Genomic DNA, 24,276 nt, shown 5'->3' with positions numbered 1-24,276 from the left:
TTGTGGTCTTTTATAGTGCAGTTCTCCTTAATCTCTTTATTGTCTAGTTTCTTGCAATTCATTCCATTACCAGTTTCTCTAAATTGTTTTTCTTGGATTGTAATCCTAAACATTGCTATCTTCCTGTGGCACATTAAAAACTAGTAAATGTGCTATTATGGACTATAACCCATTTTATCACATGCATAAAGTATGTATTATCCATAATTTCAGATATGTCAATATTTCTGTATATAGAAATATAGTACATGTGATTGGAGTAGGGGCAGGGACTATAGAACAGTGAGATTAGAAGGAGATTACATACAGAAAGTACTGAACGTGTAGATTACATTATTAATTTAAACTGTTGTTGAGAATGCTGTCTTTGTAAGTCAATTAAGAGTCTTATTGCACCAAGGCATTATAATGTCATAGAGACTCATTAGTCCCATTATTACCTTAGTTTTATCACATGACACTATTGCACTTTTCTTGTTCTCCTATAGGAGATCATTCAGAAACTGTTTCTTGTTATTAACACAAAAAATCCATTAATGATCTCCTTTACTGCTTCTGTTTTGCTATAATTTTTTGTGTGAAGGTTGAGGTGCACTTTTATGCTGATTTTGGGTGGTCAGTGGGCATGCTGTGGGTCTAGCTTAGGTGTCCTTTGTTTGTCAGTGATTGGGGGAGAAGGAGATGGAATGGAAGCTGAGAAAAAAGCTGCTGCTCCCCACCCTGTCTCCTTTTCCAGTGGAATAAGTCAGTTCCCAAGACTCTCTCTCTCTCTCTCTGTCTCTCATTCATTCATTCATTCTCTCCTCCACTCCCCCATTTCCATCTCACTCTCTTTCATGCGCGCACACACACACACGTCTGGAAAGGTAAACAGAAAAGAGTCTTAGAATTTAAACAGCATTTTTTTCATTATTCTTGAGTGAGCAGATTTGATTAATCACTGACAGATTAACTGGTGGCTGAATCAGTATGTTAGCTCATGGCTTTCATCTGCCAGCAATTAATCAAGTCTATCCCAAATCAGATACTGTTCCAGCCTGGGAGAGGATCCATCCAATAGTCATCGTAGTACTGCTCTACTAGTGGATGTAAGATAGGAGAACAATGGCAAGGAGGCTCCTCCTCTATGCACAGAATGATGTATGGCTAACATATCAGAGGGAAATATCCACTAAGCTGTGAGATGAAGACTGTGAAGATCCAGGTATGGAATCTGACCATCAGCTTGTGGGAGAGGATCATTGTAGTACTGCTCTACTAGAGGAGGTAGGATAGGAGAACAATGGCAAGGAGGCTCCTGAAGAAAAAGACGAGATAGTTCATGCAGTTGTGCTAAGTGAGTGCTGATAAACAGGTCACCTGGACCTCTATAATGTAATGATGAGATGGCTGGAAGTGGTAGATTGACATCTCACTAAGATGAGGATTGAGGATTGATTGAGTACTTCACTCACTGAATGTGACCCCAGACATGGGACATCCATTGGGTTCGACTTTGGGAAAAGAAGGTCAGTACTCAAACAAGTCAAAGAACTGAGTCCATCTTGGATCTCAGGAACATCAACTCCAAGATGTTCAGAATGGTGATGCACCATGGAGATTGGTTTGTGATATCCAGCATGTGCACCCTCCCTATTCCTCACTGCTTCCTGTATTTTGCACTACATGACCATCTTTCTTCCATTTTCATGTCCTCACCTTCACCTTTCAACAGCACCACACTTTTTTTTTTTTTACCAAAGGTTTGTTCTGGAAGTGGATGAACCTCTTATGATTCTCTGTCCCCAACCTCAGTTTGTTGGTTGCTACACTGGTGGACATTGCTGTCAAGCCTGCCCAAAGTCATTCTGTTCTCCATTCCCAAGCACAATGGAATGGTCATGACGGATGTGTCCACTCCTAGTTGGGGAGCTTACATGGTCTCTCTGTCAGAGGTACTTGGTCTGCTCAAGAGAAGATGAACCACATCAACTTTCTTGAGCTACTTGCTGTGGTCAAAGCTTTCAGAGCCTTTGAATCCTTTCTTGTCAACTGCCATGTTCAGATCATAAGCAACACAATGGTGGTTTCTTATTTGAACAAGCAAGGAGACACCCACTTGGATTCTTCTTGGGCTCACCATCACATAATGAAATTAGAGTTTACCTTCCAAGGAGGGAAGACTTTATGGCCAATGTTCTCTGCAGATCACAAAACCAGTCTCATAAGTTGAAACTTCTTCCCCTTGTCCTCCATGATATATTTGACCATTGGGGCCATCCAAAAATGGACCTGTTTGCCAACACAGACAACCATCAGTGGTCTTGCAACTGTGCCCAGGGAGCTCATGATTGGGCACATTAGGAGATGCATTTCTTTTTGAATGGGATGATCCTCTACTCTACACCTTCCTTCCCTTTTCACTCATTGCCAAGGTCCTCTGAAGGTCAGAGATGATGTTGTGGACTGTGACACCTTGGTGGCTTCAACAGCCATGCTTCACCATGCTCTGACATCTTTTTCATTGTTGCTTTTGCAAACTTCCATTTTGCCATGATCCCCTCTCACAAGCAGATGGTTGGATTCGATACCTGGATCTTCACAGCCTTCATCTCAGAGCTTGGTGGATATTTCCCTCTGAGACATTAGCCATACTTCATTCTGTGTATAGATAATTTACCAGGAAGTTGCACTGCTATAAGTGAGGTTGCTTCCTCTCTTTTGTCTGTGACATTCATGTGGACTGGCACTGAGTTTCCATCACAAGTCCTCTTCATCTCCTCGATAAGAGTGTATATGGTAGCTCTTTTGGCCATTATTCAATCTCAAGAGTTCCCTTCTTCGTTTGTGTGCCCCTGGTTAAGTTTTTCTTCAAGGATTTAATTAATACTTTTCCTTCTCAAACTCCCATTGTTCCCTACCGGGACTTGTGGTTGGTCCTCTCCCAGTTAATGAGCTGTCCTTTTGAATCCCTTGCCTCATGTGACTTTCAGCTCCTCATACATAAAACCATGTTCCTTGTGGCTATCACCTCTGTCACAAGGCAAGTGGGCTGGCCTCTTTGAGGGTGGGTCAACTGTTCCTTCACTTCCACAAAGACAAGATGCTCCTGTTCCTATTTGCCACTTTCCTTCCTAAAGTGGTTTCCTCCTTTCATTTGTCTCAGCAGCTCTTGCTTCCAACCTTCTTCCCAAGCCTGCCAACAGATGACAAAATTTCCTGGCACGTGCTAGATGTCAGGTATGCCCTTGCCTGTTTTGATCAGACAAAACACTTCAGAAAATCCCCTAGACTTTTGTCTGCTTGGAACTCATTAGCAAGGTTGTCAAGCTTCCTTGCAATGCATTTACAAAAAGAAATGCATCTCCTAATGTGGCTACTACCATCTCACTAACCTAACAGTCTGCTAGAAAACCAGAGCCTTCCTCTATCCATTCTCATTTCATAAGGGCTGTCTCTGCTTTATCTGCTTTCTTAGCTGGTGTGTCCATTGAGACTATCTGTTAAGCAGCTACTTGTGCACAGCGACATACCTTTGTAAACCACTGCAGGTTCAGGCCAGAAATTCTACTTCTTTCGACTTGTCTTTGCTTCAGTTGTTGTGAACATAGTCACCCTCCATCCAGTTTTGTCATAGTTTGGCAAGCCCCTATATCCATGAGTCACAGTGATCACAAAGAAGAAAAGCAGATGGCTTACCTGTAGTTGTGATTCTTTGATTGGGCATCTGTGAAACACAAGCAATGCACCTCCTCGCTATTGCTTCCAAGGATGCTGGCCACTCCAATGAACATGGAACTAAGGAGTTTGAGCGGGAACTGTACAAGCATGTGCAGTATAGAGGGGGTGAGCCTTCAAGTGAAGAGATCTAGATCTAGAGGTTTCTGAAGATGGTCTGTGCAGATGCAGAGAACCCCAAATGTTTGAATTCACAGATGACCACACGAAGAACCATAGTCACAAATCAGCAATTAGTTTGTGTATTTTTTGGTATTCTTCTTAGTATTATAGTATCCTTTTGCAATATATGTATTTTATGATATGTGATTAGCACTATTTACTGATCTGTTTCTTGCTTATAGATGTGCTGCAGTACCATTTGGAATAATATCTATGATGGCTGACATGTTTCAACTTATCCCATGTGTAGTTACTTAAACGAGCATCACCACAATTCAACCCCTTAACATAGAGTTTCTCCTTGCTCGAGTTGCATGTCTTGATTCCCTGCCCCAAGTATTTATGAAGGCTCTATAAATATGTGAACTGAAGTTAATTATAAGTACTGTATTTCACTCATTGGTGCTGGCAGGAGAGATTACTATTATTATAAATGAAATGTTAATCTCAGCAATTCTTTGTTCTGCAAATACATTTAGGAGCTTTTAAAATAGTCTGCTGTCCATTTATTGGCCATTTGAATTAATTTGAATTTTGCATTGCACTCATTTACCCACATTTGTTCCTGTTTTTTGCTTTTCTGATTCAGTGAATATGTACACCACCTTCATTTGACTAATTCTTAACTCCAAAGAACATTTTAAAATGGCAAAGCTATGCTCCAAAAATATTAAAGTCTGTCTTTACATGTTATCCTATTTCACAGTTCACATTTGCAAATTCCAGTGTGTGTATTATTGCTGACAATACAACCACTTGTCTGCGGGTGGGGATTTTTTTTTTTTTTAGAAACCAAATACCAGAACACTCACTTTTTTATATCAAGTGGTATGTCTAGACATCATTGACATATCTCTGTATTTTCAATACTGGAGTCAAATAGGGTAAAAAATTATTAATTTATTTATTGGAATGTCTGTCCCACTATTGTGTGTGCGCTGCCACTCCCAAGGGAGGCTTATGAAAATATAAAACTATTGGAATATAACAATAATACCAGTAGTTTAAGAACCTGTTGTGAAATTGCCTTAAATGACACAGAATTATTTATGGACTTCTATAATGTCTGGTATATCTGTATCACTGAAACTTAAGAAGGTTTTGGGATTTAGTCTGGATTGTAAAGTACATTCAGTGTGTTATTTTAATGTCTTATTTATTTATTGTTTTTGTATTAGCCTATGCTTTTTTGTGATGACCTATGGCCATGTACAATAAATGTTCCTATCTAATAGTTTAAGAACAGATAAAAATACCAGACCAGTAAAAACATACCATAGTTACTTTTCAAGAAGCTTTCTGCTTGTGTCACAATGTGATCTGATTATCTAGACAAGGGCCAAAGGACAGGAACAGATGGTCTTTTGGCACCTTCCAGTTTCATGGTAGATATTCTTGAGTATTTAGCTTGGTTGCAATTTGAAGCAAACTGATCAGATCTCTTTTCTCCAGACTAATGTAAGGATAGGCATGTAATTATCTTTCGATAATTTCACACTTAAGAATGTATTTATTTATTTATTTATTTATGGTATTTATACCCTGCCTTTCAGCCCTAAAAAATGAATACAATGTACAATGCAATTCTGAGAGCCAGAGTGGTGTAGTGGTTTGAGTTAAGACTACAACTATGGAGACCAGGGTTCAAATCCCCAGTTGGCCATGAAAACCCACTGGATGACACTGGGCAAGTCACAGTCTCTCAGCCTGTAGTGAAGACAGTGCCAAACCTCCTCTGAACAAATCTTGCCAAGAAAACCTCTTAAGGTCATGATAAGATATAAACAACTTGTTTTTATGTACAGCGCTGTACAAATCTATAGCGCTATATAAAGAAATAATAATAATAATAATATTAAAGCACACAACAACAGCAATGCAATCCTAAACATTTCTGACTTGAATTCAGTGGAACTTAACCCCCAGATAACTGTGTTCAGAGTTATTGCCTCAAAACACATGCTTTGAGAAAAAGCACATGAGAAATACATGTTTTATTATAGGTTTAAATATATATAATAAAATGTTTTCTTAAGTGTTTTAAAAAGAAAAGCTATGGATTAATGCCGAAATGGGATGAAATATGCTTATGTATGAACCAATAAAGGTATAAAGGCAATAAATATCACCATAATTCAATGTATGCACCAACCACAGAGGCAGAGGAAGTAGAAACTGAGAATTTCTATATGGAGTCCAGGAAGAAATTTGGCAGTATGCCATAACAGGATTGCTTGATAATAAGTCACTGGAATGCCAAAGTAGGAAGCAGAGCAGAATCAAAGAAAGTAGGGAGATTTGGGGTCGGTTCAAGGAACAAAGTAGGAGAGCGGAGTTACAAGGCTGTTCTTTATCCTATCCATGGGAAATCCCTTTCTCACAGAAACAAAGTAGGTAGACCCCTCCTTCATGGGACTGTAGGGATGCAACACAACAGCAGGCATCCCAGTGATCTTGGCTTCATGCAGGCAAGACTGGCACATTATATCCATCTCTGACAGCTGTATAACTTTGCTTGAAGGTTTAGGTGCATGAAACTGAAGGCTGTTCTAACAGATACTTTCACTGGTGCAAAATTTAACTAAATAAATAAATACAGTGGTCCTTTTGCTGACACGGGGGATTTGTTACAGACCCCCCCCCCCCCCCGTATAAGGGAAATACCACAAATGCTTGAGCCCCATTAAAAACAATGGGACTCGTGCACGGAGTGTGGTGCAGTGTGGCATGCGTGCCATTGCCACTACCGGTGCGCGGCTTTCAGAGTAAGTAGGTGCGCTGTAGTCTTAAAGGCATATCAGATTACTCCTCCTTTTCAGTAACAAAAGATAGTCTCTATTATTGTAGCACATAAATGTTACGGTCAGATCACTTCCTGGTATGAAGTCAAGGAAGTAAATTGTTCCTCTGCAGCAGAGATGGTCAGTATGGCCCTCCAGATTTTGTAGCACTGCACTACCCATCAGCCCTACTCAGCACAGCTAGTGGTGAAGAGTGCTGGGAGTCACAGTCTTACATCACCTAGAGGACTACATTTTACCATCACAGCTCTTGAGGTTGATCGAATCTGATTGGCGTTTCTGAGACAGTTTAGAGAGTTTTGCTTTGGCATGACCAGTTCTTCTTATGATGATCTAATTACTCTGTGGGATGTAGAGATTTCTTTGATCATTGGCACAATTGCTCCCAGACATCCTCTCTTACTTGAGGTAGGCATAATGAAGTACATAGAAAGATTGAGGTGGGAGTAGATTCATCTTAATTGAGCTAAAAGAAAAATATGAATTCATCTTTAGTTTCTGTAGTCCTAGTCTGAGAGCTATGACACTACACTGGCTGAAGATTTATGAGAATTGAAATTTTATGTACTTAGTGAACATCCTCCTTATTCCCAAGCAACCATGTTAATTTTGTGCTTAGAAGTATGTCTCTTAAGATCAGCTAAGATGTGTTTGACAAGGATTTTCCATTAAACCTTTAAAGAAAAACACTGATTTTTGCAGAATGATCTGAAGAATTTTACAGGTCATAGCACATTTTTTTCATTGCTGTGCTGTGACATTTTGTGGAAAATGTCAGAACTTACTGATAACTTCAGAGCAGTCAGAAAAGCAGTTAGCAACTTACATTAGGTCTACAGTTATGAAGAACACCTAATGCATTATGGAGTGCTATAAGCACACGTACATAGCACACTGTAATGCTGGTTTATGGATTGGCCCTGTGTGTTTTTATAAATCATATAGAATTTGGGTAGCTTTGAATTGTTTATGGCACTATAAACTGTCAACTGTGGGAAGTTTTTGTTTAATGTATTTAAATCTAGAAATTATACCATGCTTTTGTGCATTGCAACAGATATAGTATCAACAAAGCAGTGTAGTAATATAGCATTATTAGATTTAAATGCTTAATTTATTTAACTAAAGAAATAATTAAAAACTGTTGTGCAAGAGAGTCCTTTCATACCACACAATTATAGTACTATGTTTCTACTTCATCTGCCATGGTTCCATCTTATGGAATCCTGGGACTTGTAGTTTCGAGAGGGTTACTTGGGCCCGTTACAGACCGCTCAAAAGGGGTGGTCTTGGGCCGCTGCCAGTTGCAGCGCGGAGGAGCCGCAGCAGCCAAACCGCGCGACTCCTCCGTGCTGCAAAAAAGGAGCGCGGAAATCGCGCTCCTTCCGACAACCTGGAAGAGACGTCGCAAGTGCCAAAGCACGCACTCGCGACGTCTCTTCTGGGTTGGGATGTGCGGACGCAGAGCGTCCGCTACATCAAGATGGCGGCGCCCATCTGTATAGGGCGCCGCCATTTTGACGTATCGATTACGCGTGAGGGGCAAGGCACACCGGAAGGAGTGCGATGACAGCGCCTCTTGCGCCCGTCTGTAACGCGCCTTCGAATTCTTAGCCAGAGAGCTCCTCTATACCTCACCAAACTGTCAGTGTCCTTCCCATGTTAGGGAGGAAATAACACTTGACTATTACTTAAATTCTGTTGTTATTCCTTACAAAAGTAGACTTATAGAAAGACAGTATAGGAAGGGGCCTCATATACCATCTGCTCCTATTCTGTGGCAGTAGAGAACAAATCTGTACCTTCCTTTCTCTCTGTGACAGGTGATTAGATATTTAAGGAGTACACCACTCAATGTCACCAAGTCTTCTCTTTACTAGGCTAAACATGCCCAGCTCCCTCAACCTTTCCTCATATGTTTTGTTCCCTACCTCTTATCTTTTTTCTTGCTCTTCTCTGAATTCACTCCAGCTTGTCTATATCCTTCTTAAAATGTGATACGTATTATTGGATGCTGTACTCCAGAACCATTGAATCAATGGGATTTATGTAAATGTTGACTCCCCATTCAAAGTTTTGATTCAAATTTGGACTAAAAATGCTATTCAGTCTTTTATTTTTAACCCCTAGCTAGCCCAGGCAGTTACGCCCAGATGAAGGACTGATATTCCAAAGAGTGAAAGTAGCACACAGATAGAACTTTTACTGCACACTTTCACTACATATTACCCAACTTTTATTCTGGGTCTGCCTCCAACATCTGCTTCCTGTAAATCTGACATGGGGAACATGTGGCAAACAGAGGTCAATGCACAGTGAGGAGGTGAATGTAGCACTGTTGAATGTTTAATTTGTTTCATTAATTTCATTCTAATAGACAAGACTTAACAATACAATCAGTTTTCTTTGCACTTCACAACAACAGCCATGTGGGTTTTTCCATAGAAATAACATGACAGGGAATCACATTCAGCTGAAGGCAGTTATAAAGTTGCTCTGCCCAGAAGCCCTGATAAGGGTGGATTCCTGTTAATGGAATTTGTTATTACATTCAGCCAAATGTGGTTACAAAGCCTTCTACAGACTTTTTCACAAACATGTGAAGGTAGGACTTACATACAGGTCCTCTGGATCATTTCTGGGAGGAGAGCTTATGTGAACCTTCATCCATGTCCCCAATTTTAGCACTTCACATGTTTAGAAAAACATCTGGAAAATACTAAAGTATTAGTCTGTTAAAACACTAAAACTATTACATTAAAAATGCCTAGACAAAAATGCATAGACAATATTATTCAAGGGACTGTTTACTTCATTCACACAATTACAGTTGCTGCAGGAATGCTAATTTAGATGTGAAGCTCTTGGCGTCATTCTTTGAGCATTAAATGCATGAGGATTTCTTCAGAGCTGCTTAGCTGAAGTTTATCATGGCCATTTAGCTATTGCCTAGCAACTTGTAAATGTCATCAAAGAGTCCTTTGTCCATTCTCTTGGCAAAAACATTTCTTTACCAGTCTGCTTATCAAGAATGAAATTAATGTACAAACATAAATAATTCTTTTATTTTGTATGATACATTTTCAATATTCAGAATTTACATCCAGTTGTTTTAGTCATGTTGATATGAGGTAAAATTATGTCAAAGGCCTCCATACAAATTACCTGTGCAGTATTATTGTTGGTAGGCTTAAATCATTCACCAAATAAAGCAGAGCTGTTTGCTAACTTTTATTACTCTGAATCTGAGCATGCACCAAACTGTTTCTATTATAAATTCCTTTAGAAATGCTGAGTTATCCAGTGGTAAATATTAACTATTTATACTTTATTTGCCACACGTGCATGCAAATATAAATAAGGTTTTTGACTTTTACTTTCTCGATCAGGCACATGGATCTTGCTATTTTCTGCTATCTCTTCGGCATGGGGGAAATTATTATTAATTTATTTATTGTTACTGTTAATTGCCATTAAGTCAGCTTTGACTTGTGGAAATCCTACAAATAAGAAACCTCCAAAATCCATGTCATCACCAGTCTTGCAAACTGTGGTGGCTTCCTTGAATGGGTCTATCCACTTGTAATAGGATCTTTTTTCTGCTTCCTCCCAGTTTACCAAGCACTATAATCTTTTGTCACATTGTCTCATGACATGTCCAAAGTACAATAGCCTGAGATGGTCATTTTGGCTTCAAGGGATAATTCAGACTTGATTTGCTCTAGTACCTATTTATTGGTTATTTTGGCAATCCATAGAATTCTCCTCCAGCTTCATATTTCAAATGAGTTGATTCTTTTCCTGTCAATTTTCTTCACTGTCTGCCTTTCAAGACCATACATTAAAATCAGAAATCCAATGGCACAAGTGTTTATATCCCATCATGTATTCATGGAATTCAGAACAGCATACAGTAATATCAGTTGAAATGTTTAAGACTAATGTTATTTATTTATTTATTTTCATCCTGCCTTTGGCTCAAAGTGGGACTGATGATGGCTAACAACATATATAAAATGCATTAAAACAACAATTAAAATCATACAATTAAATAAAAATATAAAAAATTAAAATATATATTTTTTCAAACATACAAAGTTAAAAATAATAATCTAAAACTAACCACCTCATCTCCCAATAAAACCAAGCTGCAGCATCTTAAAATGCATGTTTAAATAAAATGTCTTCACCTGACAATAAGACAATAAGGATAATTTAAACAGACTGAATACACATCAGTTTAACAAATTAAAACTAAAACCAGTTGAAACAACTGAAGTCTGTTTAAAACCATGCAAATGTATAGATTTGGATAAAATTAATTGAATCCCAATGAAATTGGACGAAGTGGGTATGGTAGGCATGTGAGGGTCACACAAATGTAATTTTTACTTAATGACTCATGAATATATATATATATATATAGTTATATTTCATTAGAATGTTAAATATAAAGCCATTAAACCATATTCACTTAAAAATATTAAAAATGTTTCATACTGGATCTCTGGAAACATTTCAATTTTCAACTTTAATAAGTTTGTTTTGAATTTATTATGTGTGCTTTCGTTTAATAAGACATCACGTGAAAAACAGTAAGAGAAAAAGCAATGTCTTATGTTATTCTCGGTTTGCCCTTTTGGTGTTCTACATGAACCAAAATGGTTACCCAGCTATTTTTATTAGAATCCTCTTCAAAAACGTTTCTTTCAGACATATACATATCTAGGCCTATATTTAGCAGCCTGGTCACATATTTTAAAGTGTGATATTCACACAGATTCCTTTAAGAGGGCTCAGTGTCTCTCACTCTGGAACCCAATTCAGATGCAAATTTAGGCGACTCTGTTTAGGTTTCAAGTTTAAAAAAGACTGTACCAAGCTGTTGAGAAATAAGTTACTTAGTCCCTTGATTCAGAAAATTCAGCTAGGCAGACAAAAATCAGCTTGTAATATGTTGTGATGGTATAACAAGTCCCTTCCCCCCATTCTTGGCAATCAGTTACATTCCATTCCAATTCACATTCACACAGGAAAAGCAGACCCTTTATGGTTGTTCAGTATCCTGCCTAAAATTAGTTGCTGAGAGCTTGTCAAATTTTAGTGTAAAACATTTTCCACTACAGTCATTTCTCTGACAGTCTTCAAGTCAGTAGAAAGGCCTAAAATATAACGTTTTGAACTTTCATCTTCAGTCTTTCTTGCATTAAGAAGGATTTCCTAGACATGATTCACCCTCTGTAGAGTGATTGGGTAGGACTGCTTCTTGTGTGCATAGGGAGAGGAGTTAATTTTCTCTGTTGACAATCTGTTCCACTTCTTCTGCTTATGGGAGAAAATATTCATGTAGGGATGTTTTAAGAATCCTCCCCCTCCCTCAAATATACCAAGTCAATTTTTGCTGAATTCCTCCTTCAAAAAAATCTACTAGGAAGTGGACCTGAAACACATTGCCCATGGAATATATACAAAGCCAATCATTCTTCTGGATCTCTCTTCCCTTTTCTTTAGCCATTATGATTCATTCAGTAGCTGTACTTGAATATTAGTCAATTGATAATAGAAAGCACTGTAGAGAGACAATAAAGTCTGAGAGCTACAGTGGATGCCTACTGACATTTGACATGTAAATGAGACCTTTTAGAAGGAAATGAAATACACATACATGTGTGTACACACACAGCAACTGAGTTTTGTTAACTTTAGAAGAAAAAGAGTCCTATGATTTCAGTAAGTAGCTGTCATTTTTGTGCCTGTCGTGTACTCTTCTTAGCCTTCTGCAACAAACTGGTATCCGGGGGGGGGGGGGGATGACCATAATACTCTTAGGCCCTGTGCAGACCGGCCATTAAGGCTGGCTGGGGAGTGGAGTCAGGACATAGCATGCCCCAACTCCTCCAGCCAACCCTTTGACAGCCAGATTGGGGCTGTGGCAACAAATGGCGTGATAGCTGCATTGCCACGACTTGGCGACACTGTCATATGTACGCAGCGTTAGAGGAGCACCGCAATGCCGTGTGCCATGCAGTGTGGCGTACAGTGTCACACCACCTTGGAGTGGAGCCGGAGCATGCATTGTGTAGAAGCTACACCCCAACTCCGCCCCCGAGACAGCCCAAACTGACAGTCTGCACAGCCCCTGCAGCTCCTTTTTGTGCCCTGAAAAGGCTGGATGCCTTTTGTGGTTGCCATGGCCCTGATCCAGCGCACCTGAAGGTGGCTGCAGAGGCGGTCTGCACAGCCCGTTAGTATAGATAATAGAATCTTGTACTCCCCTTGCCCAGTATGGTGTGTAAGCAACACTAATTGGAACAAAAGCGGGCTTGTCAACTATTTATTATCTTCCTTCTTGTCATTGTCGTGTGCCTACAAGTCATTTCTGACTTCTGGTGACCTTATCATGGTGTGTTTGGGGTTTTTTGGGGGGTTGGGGGTTGGCAGATTTCCTCCGAGAGGGTTTACCATTGCCATCCTTTGAGGCTGAGAGACTGTGACTTGCCAAGGTCACTCAGGGGGTTTCCATGGCAGATCTGAGATTTGAAACCTGGTCTCCAGAGTCCTAGTCCAATGCTCGGACCACTATGACATGTTGGGCATATATTGCGTAACACATTTTCCTAATTCAAGACAAATCATTTTTTTTAAAAAAAAGAGAGAACCATAAGAGCAAAACCACTGTCTTTCTGAATGCATGACAGAATCCCATCTAATTCAGCATTCTCCTATTACTATTACACTACTGTACTAGGAGTCTTTCTAGGAAGGCTAGACTGCTTCCCGCCACCAGCCGCCTTTGTTCTTCCATCAGCAATCAAAGCCTTACAAAAAAAGTCCAACAAGTTTTTGTGAACTGGTTTTTTTTTAAAGAAAGGGCTTTTAATAGTGTGATGTACTGCTGTTAATGTGTTTTATCTTTTTTAATTTTTAATTTGATATTTTGGAGAGTTTTTAATGTAATAGACAGTTCATTTTTAAAATAATATTTTGTAAGGATTTTTTAAAAAATCTATTTTATATTTTTTAAAATATTATAAGCTAATTTATGTCCCAGTTCTGGGAGGAAAGGTGTCATGTAGACTGAATAAATAAATAATAGGCACTTTCCAAGCTGTAGTGAATCCCCTCTGGATTTTAGTCTGAACTTCAAAAGAAACTATCTTTGAAGGGGGAAATAGCTCTTTAAAATTCAGAGTAAAATCTAAGATGGATTGACTGCCCAAGTTGACATGGAAGCTATTAGATGCTGCAGCTTCTAAACTCTGTATCTCAGTAGAGAAGGGTTCCTTGTTGTTTGTTCTTTTTCACTTGTTCTTTCAGGGCATACAAGCAGTAAGATGATGAAGCATAATTCTGTATTTTTTTTGTGCTCCTTCTTAACTTTTTTGTGCATGTTGGACACAGAGGCAAAGTGCAAGTGAGTAGGCAGTGGTTGAGGGCAACTATGTCCTCCCCCCCCCTGAAAAAACAAACATAAAACTTGGATCCAGTATTATCCTCATCCCAGAGATGTAACTATGGGGGAGATGAGGCCATTGTCTTCCCAAGAAAGAATTCTGCACACACACACACCGCCATGTGAAATTTTCCTCCAGTCACCAGATTTCTAGTGCTGCCCTAACTTAAAATTTCTATTTAATATTTGGAAATATAGTTTAGGCAAACAAAGGGCCAAAGCACATGGCTTGAAAGAAGTAGCCAGAAGCCGCATTGGCCAGAATTGAGACAGGACTGCGGTGACCACATGTCCCGCTTCCAAAGTGGGCCACTGCCACAGTCTCAAGCTGGCTGGCAGCAGGAAAGAATTGTATCCACTCCTTTTTCGGGCCAGCTTTCCCCGCTTAGTGCAGCCTCAGATCAGCTTCTAGCCTCTTTGGGGGTGTGCATCATGTAAACACTTCACCATCCCCCCCCCCACAAGAGGCCAGAAGCTGCCTTATTTGACCCATGCATTTTGGGCCAAAGATAAAATACGGGCAGAATTACCAAGTGAATGTGAGCACAGCAAGTATCTGATACTTGCCGTGACAGTCATTTTGAAATGCTCAAAACTATGCCAACTACAGTTGGCCCTCCATATCCATGGACTCTGCATCCACAGATTCCACCATGAATGGCTTCAAAATATTCCATTTTTTCCTCCAAAAAAAGCAAACCTTGATTTTGCCATTTTATATAAGGAGAATAATTTTACTATTCCACTGCATAAAAAGGGACTTGAACATAAATGGATTTTGGTGTCTGTGGGGGGTGGGGTGGGGCTGGAACCAAACCCCAGCAGATACCAAGGGCCCACTGTATATTAACAAAGGTTGTTGTAACATAGATTTGTAAGAGTACCATTAAAATGCTCCCTTCCTTCCTTCCTTTTCATTTCTTCTCTAATTTGTATATCAGAGAATTGTATCCAGCCAATTCCCTTTTCACCTCAATGTCCATTGGGTATACCTGAGTTTTGAGGGATGGAGAAAGACTTCTTTCTAAACTCTTCCTCCCCACTATAATTCCATGAGCGTTTGTCATGACCCCCCATCAGTCACCATCTTTCTGAACTTTTTTTTTAAAAAAAGAGATCCACATGATATAATCTTTTGTCATTACCTGCAGCCCCCAGATAATTTGGTTTCTTTTCCTTATTATTATTATTATTATTATTATTATTAACCTTTATTTATGAAGCGCTGTAAATTTACACAGCGCTGTACATACAATCTTTTTAGTTAGACGGTTCCCTGCCCTCAGGCTTACAATCTAAAAAGACATGACACAGAAGGAGAAGGGGGTGGTGACGGGAAAGGGTAAGAGGTCCAGGAGTTCCTCTCTACCTCTGAGGCCTGGACCAAGGCAGATGGACTGAAGGGAGGGCTTGGCTTCAAAATGGAAGGTTAATCATTATCCAGGGAAAATACATACTCACAAGTAGGATAATGCATATACAGTACATAGCAATACAGGAAATGGATCAATAAACAGCCAACAACAGAACATCAGATAGTAAGCGACAATTATGCGATGCCTGGGAAGGCTTCTCTGAATAGGATGGTTTTCAACTCCGTTTTGAAGCTGGTTAAAGAAGTGATGGCTCTTGCTTGTGGGGGAAGAAGGTTCCAGGAGTGAGGGGCAGCAAGTGAAAAGGGGCGAATCCGGGATGGGGCAGAGGAAATCCAGGGCTGGGACAGGAACCCTTGACTACCAGAACAGAGGGCCCTGGTGGGAAGGTGAGGAGAAAGAAGGTCAGATAAGTAAGGAGGGGCCAGTCCATGGAGGGCTTTGAATGTCGACAGCAGGAGCTTATACTGAATGCGGAAAGGGAGAGGGAGCCAGTGAAGGGATGCCAACACAGGAGAGATGTGGTCAGAGCGGTGGGTGGAAGTGATAATGCGTGCAGCTGAATGCTGGACAGAGATTAAAGGACGGAGGTGAGAAAAAGGAAGCCCAGCCAGGAGGACATTACAGTAATCAAGTCGTGAGATCACTAGGGCATGGACCAGGATCTTGGCAGTAGAGGCGGAGAGATATGGTCGGATTTTGGCAATATTGTACACTCTTTTCAGCTCTATAATATTGTTTTTGAGATGCAGCAACTAAAACTGTACACAATACAGGAGTGAGGAAATATATATAATGACCTCAATGCCCTAAAGGTACCAGATCCTGTCTGATGTTGGAAGCTAAGCAGGTCCAGCCCTGGTTAGTACTTGGATAAGCAACCACCAACGAATACCAGTGCTGTAGGCTGTATTTCAGAGGAAGGTTTGGGGACTTCTAAAAGGTCTACTGCTGTTTTGTCTCCTGGCTGCTGCTTCTGCCTCATCATCACCTTCATGCTGGGTCCATTGAGAGCTTTGAGAAGGGATAGAGGCTGGCCTAGTAAAACATAAGTGAGAGGGGGAGACATAGACTCTTGGATGAGGGGAAAAGGGAGACATACCTGGGGGAAAGGTGTGATAGAAGAGCAAGGCAGGTGAGGGTCCCTCTGGCCCCATGAGGGCGATGGAACAGGGCAGCTTGGTGGGGCAGGTGAGGTGGCTGCCAGAAGAGGCAAGAAAAGGAGAAAGGAATGTCAATTTTGTTGTTATTTACATACAATGAAGGTTAGGACTGAAGTATTTGTAGTGGCACAGTTTATAGCCAACATAGTGATCAGTGGTTTGAAGTAGGCAGTCAGCCAACATCTACTTTTATGGCTCTTTAAAATATGATAAACCTATTTTATAGCATGATGTAAAAAAATCTGGATATGACCTGACTTTGTTAATGTCAGGGAAGATACCCAGATCCTTTGGAATAACAGGAGAGTAAGAACTGAGCATTCTGTACAGCAGCTATGAAAGAAGCCATTAAAGTCCTAAATCTTTTTGACTGAATTGCCTGTCTCTAGAATTTATAAGCCAAACAAGAATATCTATTCAATTAAGGCTTTGAGTAGAAACATTTTGGCTAGTTATCAAAGAAAAACAGACAAAACAGAGAAGATTAGTCTGTTAATTCTTGTGACCAATTGTTGCATTATAAATTGGTGAGTTCATAAAGCAATGCCCCATTTGTGAAAATTCAATCTTTTTTCCTTTGAAAGATTAAACTGTAGATAACACTGCTTGATTACTTCATAATTCTCAACTTTAGTTTGTTTGAATTTTGGTCTCATAAAAATAATTATCCTGAATCTATTTACTTGTAACTCACCTGATAAACTTTGATGCTATTGCCTTTGGGCCCCATTGTTGTCTGGATAGGCTTTCCATAGATCTAAACTAGAACTTCTGTTTATTTGAAATAGAGTCTGATCCAGTTACATAAAGTATGGGACAAGTATTCCAGATTTCAGTGGAAATGGGCCAGATAGGTAAAGGGTGCAAAGCCTTCCTTAGGTATCCTTTTTGTCCTTTTCAAACTTAGCAAAGAGGTTTGTCATTGCCAAATCTAGTTTGGATCTAAATTACTCTAGGCAAAAGACTGTGGAACATGGCTTCGTGTATGATAAATAGAGCCTCTGACAGATGTACGGTGTTGGCTTCCTAGTTAGCATTCTCATGTGATTTCTCAAATTTGAGGTTCCTCCAGTGTTACTAATTATGGTGGTGTACATTAACCTCTTTTTCAGGTATGCGTTGTGACAGCGTCTGCACTGAAGGACACTGGGGGCCAAACTGTTCATTGTCCTGTTATTGCAAAAATGGAGCATCATGTTCTCCAGATGAAGGAATCTGTGAATGTGCACCTGGCTACAGAGGCACTACCTGCCAAAGAAGTAAGTGTTAAAATATCCTTTTCCTTTCTTTAGTATGATATTGTTGTAGTTGATCACATCATAATTTATATTTCTCCTTTTTTCTAATAATGGGAATCAAGATGGCTTACAAATTCTTAAAATCAGTACAGATTTAAAACAAACACAAAAATATCTGTGTTGTCTGTTTTAAAAAAAGTCCACAGAGCTAGAACCATTTAAAATCCATTCAAAGACAATATTTAAAGAACAAAAAAAAAACCCATCATTAAAAGCCCACCACAGTTATTTCCTAAAAGCCTGACAGATTAGAAAAGTTTTCACTTGTCAGTGGAAGAAGATGAAGGGTGGAGCCATCCTAGGCTCTCTAGGAAGGTGTCTCAAAGTCTGGGAGCAACCACTGAGAAGGTCTTCTCCTTTGTCCCAACCAAATGAGCCTGAAAAGGTACTGGGCAGAGAAAAGTGCCTCTACCTAGTAGGATAGAGGTCAACCAAGCTCATATATGGAGATACAGACTTTCAAATAGCTTAAACCCAAGCTTTATAGGTCATCATCTGCCCTCTGAATTGTGTCTGGAAATGCACCAACAGCCACTGGAGCTGTTGTGTTCCCTAGAGTGAGCTCCATTTAACAATCTGGCTGCTGCTTTTTGAGCTGACTGAAAAGTGATCAGAAACGTCAGCTCTATGTACAGAAAGGCAGTTCTATGTACAGTGAATCACAGTAATACAAACACAATGTAACCAAGGCATGTGCCACTCTGGCCAGATTAGGCATTTCCAAGAATGGAAATGGTCACTCAAATGGTGACTTTGTATCTTATAATACAAAATGATAATGCAGGTTGGGTGACCTTTCTCCAGAATTTTGAAGTCGAAAATATTCCAAAATCCAAAATTTGTCCTCATGGGTGGCTGAGATAGTGATATGTTTGTTTTCTGATAGTTCCATGTACGCAAACTTTGCTTCATGCACAAAATGATTACAAATATTGTGTATAAAATTACCTTCATGCTATGTGTGTAAGGCATATATGAAACATAAATGAATTTCATGTTTAGACTTGGGTCCCATCTCCAAAATGTCATTATGTATATGTAAATATTCCCAGTTCCAAAAAAATCCAAAATCAAAAATACTTCTGGTCTCAAGACTCAACCTTTACAACAAAGTAAATGCAGATAGTGTGTGTGTGTATGTGTCTTTGGAATTTATCCCATTGGCTTTGTTCCCATGATAGATGTGGGATGTAACTTTATGAACGCAGATATTATCGCATTTCCCTGTTGCTGGTGAGTACGTAGCCCATTTGCAACCCAGGCTTCACCAGGCTCCTTCTGCATCTTTTCAAGAATGAGATTTTCCCATTCTTGAAAAGATGTGGTAGAAGCCCAGGTTGCAAATGGGCTGCATACCTCCCAGCAATGGGGAAATGCAATAAGATCTGCCACCTATCAAGGAAGTAAAGCCAATATGATAAACTCTTTATGTTGCCTGTTGACTTATGGCAACCTCATGAATTTCATAGTGTTTTCTTAGACAAGGAATACTCAAAAATGGTTTTACCAGTTCCTTCCTCTAAAATATAATCTGCAGCACCTAGTATTTGTTATCATCTCCCATTCAAATACTAACCAGGGCTGACCCTGTTTAGCTTCCAAGATCAGACAAGAGCTGTTGACTTTAGTGTATTTAGTACCTTTGATTTTTATTTTCTCATGTTGAATTTTTTTTAACAATGTTTGTATTTCCCATGACAAATGAAATTTATACTGAGAGTGTAGGTTTTATAATGACATTTTTTCTATTGTTCAATTTATACATTTGATATACATTATGTGTGCCTTATGTATAAGGTGGCTATTATTTTGACTATTTCAATAAGACTAGAGTTTCACTGTATTAGCAAAAGCATAGTCTTGTCAAAAATATTTCATAAGCCTCAGTTAAACTGGATAGGACAACATGTTAGGACTGATTTGAATATTGCAGTGCCTTCATGGAAGTTTAAAATTAAAAGGCTTCTGTTTGATCAAAGCTCCCTGCTGGTGCTGTAGCATTTCTAAATTATTTACCATATGGACCAGTCATAGTCCTAAACACAAGTAATCCCATCCAGATTGTAAATTCCTGGCAGCTGCTAGATCTGGCATAACATCTTGGCTGATCTTTGTGTAAATGGTTTTGGGCAACTTTCATGTGGAGCTGTAATGTTTGTAATGCAAGCTCAACAGGAAACATAATTTAAATCCAATAATACTGTTATCCAAAATGCTTGGGGTCCTAAGAGGGCACCCACAAATTAATATTTTTATGGGAATTTTAATAACTCAAATAAAATAATAATTTGGCCAAGGCAACACCTGTTTATGCTGATTCCAAATCACAGAACTCCAGAGTCAAATCCAAATATGATTTTGTATTTTTATTAAGGAAATAATCAACACACCCACATAACACACACACAAGAACTAAGAAGCAAAGGTGGGAGAAGTGGAATAGTCGGGGCCTTGTTAACAGCGATATATTACAAGTCATGGGTCATGGTTCAAATCGATGGGAGTCCAGAACGTAGAAGGCTCAATAGCTGCCCCAGCAAGGATGCTGGCAGAGGAGTATAGTCTAGCAAACCGACAGCATTCCTGACTGCTTGTAAACTAGACTAAGGAACTGTTGTTTTAGCACTAGTATTTATACCCAAAACCTTGTCTTGGGGGCAGAAACCAAGGAATGAAAGGATTTGATTTTTGCTAAATGGTTTCCAAGGAGGAAAAAAAATGGTCAGGAGCTGCTGAAATGTTCAGGTGACTGCTGTGAATATCTCAAACAAAAGGATTTGCATTCCTTGCCAGAATGTCCCTGTCCTGTGTATACACAAGCAGTCACCTTCTTTGGCCATAACCTATGGTCACCCTCTAAGGACAAAAGGGATTATGCTGGTGCCTCAGGAGGTCTCATCATAGTGGGTGCCTTGCTCCCTTGCTAGTGTCTGAATGATCTAAACAGAATGGTTGTCCTCTTTACCTATTGCTCATTTGGGTTTGTAATCAACCTAAAGATGAAGTGAAGCTACATGAGTGATAGGAAGTTCTTCTACATCCTTCTGTATTTTGTTGTCTATTTAAATGTGGCTTTTTCAGAGTATTCTTTGTGCTTCCTTGTAATTTGATGATATTTACTTTTCTCTTCCTCTAGAAAAGCAGAGAGCTTTCCAGTTAACTCTTTAATATAACCCTTTCATCCAGTCTGCTCTCTCTTTCTGCTTCCAGATTGTTTCCTTCACCCATACACTATCTTTATCATTCTGAGGTAGTAGTTTATGCTTTTAAATCTGCCTCCTGTCTCCATTTCAATCTCTATGTCTTCGGGTTTGTGTTCAGGCTAAAGAGAATGAACAGCCAGTTATTGACTGTAATCTAACATGTTTACAAGCCCTCTACAAAGTTGCAACCAACCTTTGTACTTTAAAGAATGGAAACATTCTTCTGTTTTTTTATCCCAGAGGATATTATCTTTACCCTGTGCATTGTTAGATTTAACTTGATGCATGTACCTAGCAGCCTGTAATCTCTGTCTCGGAAAGACATTTAGCTGTGGACGTCATGTCCAATATAACCAGCCTTTTAAGACTTTTCTTGTTTTTTCCCCTTCAAACCATACATGTTGTACCATCTAGACCACTGATGACTTCAAAACCTTTGTGGCGTTCTGTTTGGTTCTGCTTAAACCCAACAGGATTTTAATGAATCCTGTTTCTGGGGGGGGGGACCCCCAAAACCCATAAGTAGTTATGGGAAGACATTTTTGCACTTTTGGGGCCCTGTAGGCTATTTTAGAACCAATGGAGGACTTCCCCCATGAAGTAACTAATCTCCAAGTTTATGTTTGTGTCACTTCTTGTTGGGGAAAAGCCCTTGAATGGACCTTATATGACCCAGAGAGCACCAAAACCAGTGGAAATGTGTCCCATGCCCCCAAGAGACACCAGGACATTGGGGGTAAAAATAATTTGTTTCAGGTTTGAGGCAGAGAATGCAGCCTTCTAGTTTTCTACAGAGTTCTCACCGCAGGCAGTTGCTCACACACTTTCAGTATTGCATGGTATTTATTGTTGATGGGAACTTGACCCACATCACAGGAACTGGCATGGTAGTTAAATGTCCATTTCTCTTATATATAAAGGTCTTAATTAACAACAATACTCACTCAGTTGTGTGGGTTTCTCAGGATAAATCAGCTAGTTATATGGACTTCAACAACCATTACTCCCCACCCTTACCCTCAAAACTCTTATTAAAATGAATTGAAGTGACTCAGTCAGCAGCAGTCCTTGATGGATTTTTTCCAAGGCTGGCAACAATCTATAATGAATTTAGAGTTAATCATTTCATTAATGTAGAGGGACTGTTAATAGGATGATGCAATGTGCTGACAAAAACATAGTGTTAAAGCAGTAGCTCTCCCCATTAAAGCGTGGAAAATGACACATAGAAGAACTAGAGTGTTCAAAAATCATTCCCAGGGTACCCATGTAGGCCATGTAGCAAAGTACAGTAACATCAAAAATCCACAAAACAGTGATACTTTATTGGGCCAACCAAAATGCACAAAATACCTTTTACAAGCTTTTGAAGCTCCACTGACTTCTTCATCAGGCAAAGGTGTTAAAAATCATACAGGGGAAAGAAAAATATGATGATGGTTAGTCAAAGACCTGCATTTTGTCAAGATGTTGTTGTTTCTAGTGTTTTGGTTCTCAGTTAAGATGGTATGGAGGGATATCCAGGCAGGCATGGTGTTTAAGACAGTGCAGCATCTAAAAAGACAATGGAGCTTATCACGTGGGAGGAAATTCTCTTAATTTCAAATGAAACAAAAGTGGGGCCAGAACGCATTAATGTGAATTCGAATTGTGTTTCAACTGACTTCCCATTGCCCGAAAATAGCTTGTCATTGCCCGAAATTGCGTGTGATCACCTCTCACGCAATAATGTGAAACCCCATGATTGCGTTCAGACTGACTTCCCATTGCCCGAAATGGGTAGTCTATCACGCAATGTGGTAGTCTATCACGCAATGTTAAACCCTATGATTGCATTCGGATTGCCATTGGATTATACTTCCATTTTCCCTTGTCTGATAACGTCCAATGAGTTACAGTAATCAGTGAGAGTACAAACAGCTTGAACAATAAGAGAGGAGGAAAATGTGACTGATCTACAGCTTTACTTAAAAGTCACAAGGCTCTCTCAAATACTTTTTGATCTGGCAACCTGTTTTAAACATGCAGTCAAGCTGTCTGACTTCTTCATGGCTCAAATAATTTAAAGGCAAAAGTTAGCTTTGTAAATGTTAATTGCTGCTTAACAGGCACTTAACTTGAAGTGTTGTTTAATGCACTAATTTGTCATGAAAGAAATGCTAGAAGAAGTTAGAGCTACAAAGAAAGAAATTCTACTGAACAAGTCTCTTTCTTTTTCTGTCAGTCTAAATAGTGATGTATCTGTGAAGAAGAAGGGGTTAGTGAATTTGGCATAAAAATAATTTGGATTGCTTTTGCTTTTAAAGCCATGGGTTGAATAAAAACAAGCAGAAGTATGTAGCCATTTGCCCTTTGATTTCCCTTATGTTGAGAAACCACTTTATACTTGTATTCTTTTGGGAACTGCAGTTACAGTGATTCATCCCTGTGCAGACAGACAAACAAACAAAATATTACCCTGCTGATGACTTAGGCGGAGGAAAATATACTGTAACAATACCACAACAGTAATGATGGTGATAATTCAGGGTACAATGATGACATAACAACAGCTGCCATTGACACCACAATTAGTAACAATCCTTATTTTAGATCAGTGGTTTTCAAGCTTTTTCAGGCTACTGCTCCCTTTCCTCTTGGTTGACAGTACTAGTGCTCCCCCAGTGCCAACTTGTTGATATTAAGTCTGCTGTTTATGCAGCAGCCAACTGGCCAGTAGTGTCTACCTCATTCATGCCCAGCTTCCCAGTGCTTCCTCCTTCACCTCAACCTCTCAGGTGCAAATACAGTAGCAGAAGTGGCCCAGGCCTGCTCCTCCCTCTTGCTAGTGCCTGTCTTGCAGCAAAGGAAGTCCGGCTGGCTGGCTGCTTGATTGCTGCTCCTAAAGTGACTGGGTGCAAGCCTCTTGCCTATGCAGGGGTTGCAGCAAAGATCAATGTGGGTGAGAGGCTTCTTGGTTGCTGCTCCCAAGGTTGCTGCTGCCAGCTGATTGGTTGCTGCTCCCAAGGCAAAGGGAACAGTGGTTGGACAGCCAGTCACTGCTCATGGCAAGGGCAAGAGGCTTCTCGGATGCATGATTCTAAAGGCAGCTGGTACCACTGGTCTT

General features: G+C 39.7%; 1 protein-coding gene across 2 annotated transcripts in view; it reads left to right on the top strand.

The window, feature by feature from the left end:
• Nucleotides 1–24,276, top strand: part of MEGF10 (multiple EGF like domains 10) — a 164,036-nt gene that overhangs the window by 117,946 nt on the left and 21,814 nt on the right. For both annotated transcript variants that reach the window (XM_042455237.1, XM_042455236.1), the window contains exon 14: nucleotides 17,782–17,928. In XM_042455237.1, the coding sequence (XP_042311171.1) occupies nucleotides 17,782–17,928 (147 nt within the window). The remainder of the gene's footprint in view (nucleotides 1–17,781; nucleotides 17,929–24,276) is intronic.

Source organism: Sceloporus undulatus, chromosome 2 (assembly GCF_019175285.1).
Source record: "Sceloporus undulatus isolate JIND9_A2432 ecotype Alabama chromosome 2, SceUnd_v1.1, whole genome shotgun sequence".
Taxonomy (NCBI): Eukaryota; Metazoa; Chordata; class Lepidosauria; order Squamata; family Phrynosomatidae; genus Sceloporus; species Sceloporus undulatus.
The sequence above is the reverse complement of the archived record's forward strand: the minus strand, read 5'-3'. Positions and strand labels throughout refer to the sequence as shown.